Source organism: Malus domestica, chromosome 08, assembly GCF_042453785.1.
Source record: "Malus domestica chromosome 08, GDT2T_hap1".
Taxonomy (NCBI): domain Eukaryota; kingdom Viridiplantae; phylum Streptophyta; class Magnoliopsida; order Rosales; family Rosaceae; genus Malus; species Malus domestica.
In genome coordinates, this window is record NC_091668.1 from 3,020,410 (window position 1) to 3,031,253 (window position 10,844).

A 10,844-nucleotide genomic window follows, 5' to 3' on the forward strand; every position below is an offset into this window, starting at 1 on the left:
AGAAAATTTGAAGCTGATGAGAGAGAAAGAGAACTACTTCGGCAAGAAAGGGAACATAGAAGAGAAGAAAGAATGGCTGAACGAGATCGTGACATTATGAAGGAGCCTTTAGAAGGGAAGTCTCCAGACTCTAAATATTTTTGGAAGTCAGAGAAAGCGGATGTGTTGCGAAGGAGGCGTGCAAGAGAAGCGAGAGCAAGAGGAGATGGTCCTAGCACCACAAGAGAAGATTATCCTAGCATGACAAGAGAAGATCATCCTAGCACCACAAATTGGTTAGGTGATGGTTATCATCCATTCACGAACCCATAATTTTCCAATCAATTCGGGTTGTAATTTCTTATTCGGGTTGTAATTTCTTATTCATTGAATAGAGTACTTTATGTTGTTTCCAATTTATTGAACTTAGTACTTTATTCAAAACACATTTAAACACACCAAATAAAATAACATCAACACACCAAATAAACACACCAAATAAAAACAAACACCAAATAAAATAAAATTACATTTCAACTCACTAAATGAACTAAAAAAACACACCACATAAAATAAAATAAACACACCAAATAAAAACAAACACCAAATAAAATAAAATTACATTTCATCTCACTAAATGAACTAAAAAAACACACCACATAAAATAAAATAAACACACCAAATAAAATAAAATTACATTTCAACTCACTAAATGAACTAAAAAAACACACCACATAAAATAAAATAAACACACCAAATAAAATAAAATTACATTTCAACTCACTAAATGAACTAAAAAAACACACCACATAAAATAAAATAAACACACCAAATAAAAACAAACACTAATGAACTTAAGTATCGTCAGCACCCCTCAATTCCCACTGGTGCTCTATCAAGTCAAGTTGGCGGGCATTGTGCATATTTGACCTTTGAAGTGCAGTATATCGTTGGATGATCCTTTCATTGTAACGTCCATCCCTTTCTAATGGCTCATGTTGCACGGGCTCATCGGTGGCGTCATGAGCACAATATATACGTGTTCTTGAATTGTTCATCGTGTCTGGCTCATATTCATCAACGGCTTCATAATCGTACTCATCTTCCACAATCATGTTGTGAAGAATGATGCACGTCATCATGATGGATCGAAGCGACTCTACATCAAACAATCTGGCAGCACCCCTGATGATCGCCCAGCGAGCTTGGAGGATACCGAAACAACGCTCCACATCCTTCCTGCACCCTTCTTGACATCTTGCAAAGTGTTTTTCCTTTGCACTGCGCGGACGTGGCACTGTTTTGACAAATGTTGACCACCTTGGGTAAATGTCATCAGCTAGGTAGTATGGCCCGTCGTACATACGTCCATTGACCTCATACGTGACTTTTGGTGCCTTTCCTTGCAGGACATCGTTGAACACTGGGGATTGGGCAAGGACGTTGAGGTCATTTTGAGCTCCCGGAACCCCGAAAAAGGCGTGCCAAATCCATGTATCAAAAGATGCCACCGCCTCCAAAATGATACTTTTTGATCCTTTTCTGTCCCCATAAGCGCCTTGCCATGCACTTGGACAGTTTTTCCAAGTCCAGTGCATACAATCAATGCTTCCAATCATCCCTGGAAAACCTCGCATCTCGCCTTTCTTCAGAAGCCTTTGCAAGTCCATATGAGTAGGTCTCCGGAGGTACTCTGCGGTGTAGATAGATTCGATTGCCGAACAAAACCTCATGAGGGACTCAAGAATGGTTGATTGTCCCATCCTCGTTATCTCGTCCACTTGGTCTGCAGCTGCTCCATATGCAAGCATCCGTAAGGCAGCAATAATTTTTTGCTGAGGCAGGAGACCCATAGCACCAAAAGCATCCGGCTTTTGCACAAAGTAAGAATCATGGTTGCAAACAGCGCCCATGATTTTGTTGAACAAATGTCGTTCCATTCTAAAACGACGTCGGAAGTATGTTTCAGGGAATGCACTGTTACGGACAAAATAATCGTCCAAGAGCTCCTGACCTCGTCGTTGCCTGTTTCTATCAATGTTTACAGCACGGTTGGGCCTGCAGATATGAGCCACAGCTTGGACGACTCGACGGGATTGTGAGGCTCCTGCCATTCTTGATTCGTCATCTCTCCGTCTACGCTCGTCATCCTCTTCCATCTCATTTTGGGCCCAATCCCTAACATTGAACATTCCTTGTGGTTGGTTAAACAATTCTTCCTCTTCTTGCTCAATTTCCCACATCATCTTTGAAGAAGAAGAAGAAGACATTGTAAAAAGGAAGCAGAAACTATGAATAATGATAGGGATTTTGGTGAAGAAGGAAGCAAAAACTATGAATAATGATAGGGATTTTGGCGAAGAAGGAAGCAGAAACTATGAATAATGATAGAGATCTTGAGAAAATTGGTGTGAGATTTATGAGGATGGATGGGGGATTATATGGAGGATTTAGAAGGGATTAGGTTGTAGATAATGCCACGTGGCATGCCGTCATTCGTTAAAAATCTGGTGGAAATCTATCCTCAAAGATTGTAATCGGATTGTGACACGTGGCACGACGTGATTGGTTAAAAATCTTATCAGAAATCCATCACCAATAATTGTCTTTTCAGATAATGACACGTGCCTTGACACAACGATTAAAAATCTTATCGGAAATCCATCACCAATAATTTTCTTTGCGAATAATGACACGTGGCGCAACGAGAACGATTAAAAATCTTATCCGAAATAACAAATATAATTATTTTGAATTATTTTATAAATACAAAAATACAAAAATTTTATTGCTATTGGCTTTTCGGATAATGACACGTGGTGCAACGAGAACGATTAAAAATCTTATCCGAAATTACAAATAAAATTATTATGTATTATTTTATAAATAAAAAAATATTAATATTTTATTGCCAATTGCCAGGGCTATTCAGTGCAGGGGTGGAGATGCAAAAGGCAATTGCCAGGGGAATGCACTATTCATTAAGGGCAGTTACTGTTCACTAGGTGGATTAAATAGTGAATTGCCTGGGGGGAGGGCTCCTACACTGGAGTTGCTCTAAACCTACGATCATTTTCACCTACAATCACAATGCATGCTGGCAGTGCATGATTAGTCTTGAAATACTCTCCGTCTCCGCGAGTGTAGCAAGTCTCTCCTCACATGTATATAGTTACTCTAGGCAGTGCACAGTGACACACATTCTTCCCCATTCCATCCTTTGTTTCCTTCTTTCCCACCATAATCCAGAAACTTAACCACACGTTTAGAGCGATAAGATGGATAAACTCCTAATCCAACCGCTAATCACAGTCCTAGTCTCGTTGTTGATCGCCGCCAGATCCTACCGATGAGAATCACTCGACCTCTCAGGGGCAATCACGGGTTTTCCCGTGATGACCATCCACATTGCCGTCGGATACAGGTATCAACATAGGAACACACACAAACATATGTATCATTATTTTCGCAGTTCCCCGTTGTCTCGCATCTTTCTTGTAAAAGCCTAGTTAGTTCGTGCTGTTGCGTATGAGTGTTATTTGTGCGCCTTTTTATTCTTTGAACCGTTCTAAAGAATTACTGATCGCCTTAGAAACCAAGGGTATCAAGTATTTGTTCTATCATGATTGGGATTTATGGAGTTATGGGACTGTATTTTCAAGTATCTGGCTGCTTGAATATGTATGTAGACTATTGATACTAATTTGGGTTTCCACATTGTGTTGGCAGCCTGTTCAGATGGGTACCAATGACGGATTTACAAAAGCAGGACTACTGGAAGCTGCAGCTGCAGGCTCTGTTATCGGACTGACATTTGTGGTTTTTGGATTTCTCACTACAAAATGCGCATATAATGTAGCACTGAAGCAGTTGGTGGTGATACCTATTTCTACTCTTGCCGGACTAGGCTGTAGTGTCATCGATTCTCCGCTGCAATTCAGTGGATTCTGCACTGTTCGGAACAAAGTGCGTTAAAGACATAATACGCGAATCTGACGTTATCATATTTATGGCAACAATTGAATCTGCCTAACTAATCTCATCCTAACTTCTTTTGTTCCTCTAGGTTGTTGGAAAACCCCGGCCAAAAAGTTCAGAAAATCTCAGGTCTTAACTTTCTTGACAACAATGCTGTGAATGTTGTTTCAATACTGCTGACAACAATTCTCACTTCCATTGCCTGCGTTTACGTTTTTTGAGATCGACCTGCTCAACCAAATATCTTTCCATTAGAAGAGAATGCTTTGAATAATAATATATTCTTCTCAATAAGAGGAACTTATAGGTGTACAACCCTAACATAAAAGGAAAGAAAACTAATTACAAGTGATTACATGGGATTACATATCAATTAGGGATCCTACCTAAAATACAAAAGTCAACACTCCCCCTCAAGTTGGTGCATATATGTCGCTCATGCCCAACTTGTGTAAGAAACTTGAAAACTTGTGACTCGAAACAGCTTTTGTGAGGATATCTGCCAACTGATCTTCTGTTCTTATCGCCGGTACTTCAATTATTTTCCCTTCCAATTTTTCTTTGATGAAGAACCGATCAACTTCAACATGCTTTGTTCTATCATGTTGTACCGAATTATGTGCAATGTCACGAGCAGCTTTATTATCACAAAATAATTTCATGGGCTGATCATGTTGTATACCCAAATCGCTTAACAGAAGCTTAAGCCACAAAATTTCACAAATCCCCAAAGCCATACCTCTGTATTCTGCTTCTGCACTGGAACGGGCAACCACATTCTGTTTCTTACTTCTCCATGTAACCAAGTTACCCCCAACAAACATAAAGTAACATGATGTTGAGCGTCTATCATCAATGGAACCTGCCCAGTCTGCATCAGTATAACCTTCAACACTAAAGTGATTATTCCTCTTAAAAAAAATTCCTTTGCCCGGACTTCCCTTCAAATATCACAATATTCTCATCACAGCATTCATATGTTGTTCTCCACGATCATGCATGTATTGACTCACTACACTCAAGGCATAAGCAAGGTCCGGTCTTGTGTGTGCCAAATACATCAAACGGCCTACTAACCTTTGGTATCTTCCTTTGTCAACTGGTACTTGATTAGGATCAACACTAAGCTTCAATCCTTCTTCTAATGGTGTAGCTACTGGCTGACAAGCTGACATGCCAGTTTCGTGCAACAAATCAATAATATACTTCCTCTGAGACAAGAAAATTCCAGAACTGTTTCTCGACACCTCAATCCCTAAAAAATATTTCAGGGATCCAAGGTTCTTCATTTCAAATTCTGTAGACAGGTATCTTTGCAAGGCCCCACGTTCTTCCGGATCATTACCTGTTACCACCATATTGTCTACATACACAATAAGTGCAGTAAGCTTCCCATTCTGTCTTTTCAGGAACAAAGTATGATCAGAGTTACTTTGTATGTAACCGAATGCTCTCATAGATTTTGTGAATCTTCCGAACCATGCTCGAGGAGACTGCTTCAAGCCATACAAGGATTTCTTCAACCTGCACACTTTTCTTTTGTATTTATCTGGAGCATTACATCCCGGTGGAAGATCCATATAAATCTCTTCCGTCAAGTCTCCATGCAAGAAGGCGTTCTTCACATCGAACTGTTGTAAGGGCCAATTAAGATTTGCAGCCAATGACAACAAAACACGAACTGTGTTGATCTTGGCTACAGGTGCAAATGTATCTGTGTAGTCGATTCCATATTTTTGAGTGTATCCTTTTGCTACCAGTCTTGCCTTGAAACGATCCACCGTCCCATCTGTTTTGTATTTCACAGTATAGACCCATTTGCATCCCACAGGTTTCTTACCAGCTGGCAAATCTGTGATTTCCCAGGTAGCATTCTTCTTCAAAGACTTCAACTCTTCATTCATTGCTACTTGCCAACGTGGATCAATTAAAGCCTCATGCTCACTGTTAGGAATAGATACAGTAGATAATTGATGCACAAACGACTTATTTGATTCTAACAGGTGACTGGTAGACACATAATTACTTAACGGGTATAACACATTAGACTCAGGGTTGGGCTTACTCACTGGATACCTAGTTTTGCATTTAGGGTCGGCTTCATAAGTAAGTTTAGGAATACCTCGGTTGACGCGATCAGGGAGACGACGTGGTGGTGGTGCATCCGGGATCGAAGACGATTGATTATGGTTATTGGGACTCAAGATCGACTATGAGGTAGCTGGCGACATAGGGCTGTCCGGTGGTGAGGAAACTGGCAGTGAACTATCAGGCAGTGAGTTATCTGGCGATGTCGACTCGTCCCTTTCAAGGTTTTCAACATTGTTTCCATGTGAATGATCACCACTTGTCTCCAAGACATTACCACTTAATTCCAATTCATTCACATCATTATTTTCGTGTGAATGATCACCACTTATTTCCAAGACATCACCACTTAAATCCAAATCATTCACTCTATCTATATCTGGAATAGTATAATCAAGAGTTTGAACTTCTTTCTGATTCTCCCCCTGAAGTGAAAACTCGGGATTGGCAAAGTACATATCATTCTCATGAAACGCAACATCCATAGTGACAAACAACTTATTCATCGGTGGGTGATAACAACGGTATCCTTTCTGTCTTGATGCATACCCCACAAACACACATCGTAAGGCTCGAGGTTCAAGCTTACTTCGCTGTTGTTTCTGAAGATGAACGAATGCCACACAACCAAACACATGAGGTGGAAGATTAGGGACTGCAGGAGCATCAACATGTGAAGAAAGTGTCTGAAGGGGTGTCTGAAAATCAACCGATTGGGATGGAACACGATTAATGAGATACGCAGCTGAGGTGAAAGCTTCTCCCCAATAGGATAACGGGAGACGAGCCTCGAGTAAGGAAGCACGAACAACCTCCAGAAGCTGACGGTTCTTGCGTTCGGCAACCCCATTTTGTTGTGGAGTATATGGACATGTAGTTTGATGAACAATCCCATGATGATCAAGAAAGGCACGAAGTTCAGAGTTAACATATTCGCCACCATTATCACTCCTGAGAACCTGTATTTGTGACTTATATTGTACTTGTACCATTTTGTAAAACTGTTGAAACAAAGAAGTAACTTCACCTTTGGATTTCATCAAACAAACCCAAGTCATACGTGTGCAGTCATCAATAAAAGTAACGAACCAATGAGCACCACCAAATGTAGCAGTTTTAGATGGACCCCAAACATCAGAATGAATGATCATAAATGGAACATAACTTTTATTCAAACTGGATGGAAACGAAGCACGATGACTTTTAGCTAGTTCACAAACACCACATTTAAAGCTAGAAACATCATGCTTACCAAAGAGGCTAGGAAACAACCTCCGTAGATAGCCGAAAGAAGCATGTCCAAGTCGACGATGCCACAACCAAACCTCAGAAGCTTTATTCCTATCCCTCGGATTTCCTTCCACTGCAAGAGCTTGAGTCAACATTCGAGAACTGTTTGATGTCAGCTCTAAGTAGTAGAGCTTCCTTTTCCTAATACCATAACCAATCGTCTTGCGAGTCCGAATGTCCTTAAAAACACAAAAACAAGGCCAAAAAATCACAAGGCAATGCAGGACGACAGTTATTTGAGCAACAGATAATAAATTATAGTCAAGAGAAGGCACAACAAGTACGGTATCAAGACTAAGGGTATCTGAAAGGGAGACGGTTCCTTCCCCGATAACAGGGGCAGGATTACCATTGGCGACACTGACGACAGTTTTGGTGGATGGTTTTAGGGTTTCTACCTGTCTAGAATCACAAGTCATATGTTCAGTAGCACCAGAATCAATTATCCATGTATTATTCGTAACAGAGGTAGAAACCTTTAAAGCCTTACCATTGTTACCTGTATTAGCAGAATCACAAGTCCAGACTGCCATTCCCAAGCAACTTCAATCAATACGTCACTCGGTGATTGATAAAGCCCAAATTTCCAAGCAAACCAAGCCCAAGAAGCTTCAATTTTTCACGGCTTCAGATCAAATCAGAAGCAAATAGGCCAATTGGTCTGTCGTGTCACACAATAGATACTCAAACGATTCGATGAATTCGAATCAGCAACGACGGCGTCGCTCGCTGTTCGTTTCGAATTCAGAGAGGGTAGCAACGACAACAGTCGCTCGCTGATCGAGGTCGACGCACCACACACGGTTGAGCCACAACAGTGTTATCGCAGCTATGGGGTAATTTTTTTCTTTTTTTTTTTCGACCTGGCTCTGATGCCAAGAAGAGAATGCTTTGAATAATAATATATTCTTCTCAATAAGAGGAACTTATAGGTGTACAACCCTAACATAAAAGGAAAGAAAACTAATTACAAGTGATTACATGGGATTACATATCAATTAGGGATCCTACCTAAAATACAAAAGTCAACACCATTATCAGCTAAGATGGTGTTGATGTAATTCGAAATTGATTCATGTAGGCAGGCACGATAACAATTGTCCATCATGGTAAACTATGATTTGGATAAATGGTTTAGCAAATGCCATCCTTCTGACAAGTGTGGTTTGAGGAACTGATACTTCTAGATGGCTAGGGCGCAGCATTGTAAAATTTTCGGCGGCAAAACATGCGTCGTTGAAATCTATTCGAGCTAATTTCGAGTCACATTAAGCAGTGAATTTGATTTTGTTTGTTTGTACCATACTTAGGGCCTTCGTATTTAGATCTCGTATAAATACTCAGAGCACTCAAATGTAATTATGTAATAAAGAAAGGGGCAAATATGTAATAAGTGAGGAGCCCTTATTCTATAAAAGGACCCCTCACCCTCATAATTAGGGAGAGCCTCACATCCCCTCTCATATTCAGAGAAGCTCATCCTCACATAAGGAAGCTCTCTCTCCCTCTCAATCCTCTCACAAACAGAGAAATATAACATCAGTGTGGACGTAGCTCAAACCTTGGGGTGAACCACGATACATCTTGTGTTATTTACGTTGTTCCAAGACCCTTCCGGTTTTGTGCATCAACATTGTTCACACTTATGATCACATTGTATGTATATTGGCCTTGATCCTAGACCCAACTTGCCTTAATCTTACAATTTTTTATGAGTGGCTGTAACTGATTTTGTCTTGGGAGTTATTGAGTTAGAGATAATCAGTTTTTCCTTTGGTGTGGCGAACTAATTTCACTAAAATGGATGAATTTCGTAAGAATTGGCACCAAAAAGTTCATTTACCGAAGTGTAGGAGCTTACCCTGGTCTAAGGGCAGCTCTGCCCCGCCACCCTTAGAGCAAGTCCACCGGAGTGGACTTTGCCCAGGACCCAGCACAAAAACAAGGCCAGGACCCTGTCAAATGACTCCACCCCCTCAAGTTGACTGGTACCCAGCCCAAGCTGGGCAATGGACCAGCCCAAAAGAGACTGAGCAAGAAGCCGGGATGTTGGCCTGGCGTGTGCGCTTCACGGCGGCGTGGGGCGAGTGCCCGACAAGGTTTCAGAGGGCTGTCAGCCCACTTGTGCTCCGGAGTGACGCGGCATGATCATAGCCGTTGGATTTCCAACGGCTAGTTTTTCTAGACTGTTGGATTTCCAACGGTAAAAAAAAATTTTAATTTGACTTTTAAAATGGACCGTTCAATCATAGATCAACGGTCCACGTTAATTAACTAAATTAAAATTTATTAAAAAAATACAGAAAAATTATTAAAAAATACAGAAAATTTAAATTTTTTTTTTCTATAAATAACTAACCCTCATCTTCCACATTACACCACATTTTAATATTTTCTACACTTTCTACCAAAGCTTTCATATATTTTTGTGTGAAAAAAAATACCAAAAAGCTTGTGGTTGAAGAATAAAGAGTATTTGATGAGTTTATGTAATTTCATTTTAGTGTGTGTTTTTTTTTTTATAGTTTATTTGATGAGTTTATGTAATTTTATTTTAGTGTGTTTTTTTTTAAGTTTATTTGATGAGTATGTAATTTTATTTTAGTGTGTTTTTTTTTTAAGTTTATTTGAAATTTTATTCGAAATTGGTTAAAAATCTTATCCGAAATAAACTTAAAAAAAAAAAACACACCAAATAAATGCGCTGGGTGCCAGCGCATTTTTTTAGGGGTGGAGATGCCTTGGCCTATTACTGTTCATTGGAGTCTGTTACTGTTCATTTGAGTGGATAAATGCACTGGGTGCTGGCCCAAAGTCCTTAGGGGTGGAATTGCTCTTAGATGCAACCATGTGTATTTCTCCTTTTTACGTGTCTTATCACGTAAAAAAAAAAAAGAAAAAAAAAAGTACAACCAAATACGCAGCTGGTTCACCAAGGATTTTGCCAGCTTAATTTAGTGTAGGAAGATCGTGGTCTAGGATATGAAAAGATTACAATGGAAAATGATATATGGTTGATTTATAAAAGAAACTATGATTTACTAGATATCAATCACGTTCGATATTGTATTCCAATACACTAAAGATTTGTTTTGTTTTGTTTTATTTTAATTTGCTTGTTGGCAATTAAGGTACACCGTAAGCACCACACCATATATATAGAGAGATTTTTCAATGTGCCAAAAATACAATTCGGTACACTAAGTGTCAAAATACAAATGGTTGAATTTTTTTTTTTCAAATATCTTTCCCCTTGTATTGTAATACTTAGTGTATCACATCGTGTTGCAGGCACAGTAAAAATTTCTCATATTAACAGATGGTCGTTTTGGAGAAGATCAAAGAAGAAACGTTATATTATTCTTGTGAGATTCCTTTTAATGTTCATAAATGGTAGCTCGTTCCGCATGGTTACATGCATGCATACATACATAGATACCTTACATACATAGATAACATACGTTCAAAGCCTGCAGTACAAACAAACAAGATCAAGGGAGAAATTCACA

At 39.6% G+C, this 10,844-nt stretch overlaps 1 protein-coding gene across 1 annotated transcript; it reads right to left on the reverse strand.

Moving 5' to 3' along the window:
* Positions 1 to 737: 737 nt before the first annotated feature.
* Positions 738 to 2,147, reverse strand: LOC139198440 (protein ALP1-like). The gene has a single exon (XM_070827201.1). It carries the CDS (start codon positions 2,136 to 2,138, stop codon positions 834 to 836), a length of 1,305 nt encoding a protein of 434 aa, XP_070683302.1. The 5' UTR covers positions 2,139 to 2,147; the 3' UTR covers positions 738 to 833.
* Between the last annotated feature and the right edge of the window lie 8,697 nt (positions 2,148 to 10,844).

Coding starts and splice junctions, on each gene's coding strand:
- LOC139198440 (XM_070827201.1), bottom strand. CDS start 2,138: ATGGAAGAGGATGACGAGCGTAGACGGAGAGATGACGAATCAAGAATG.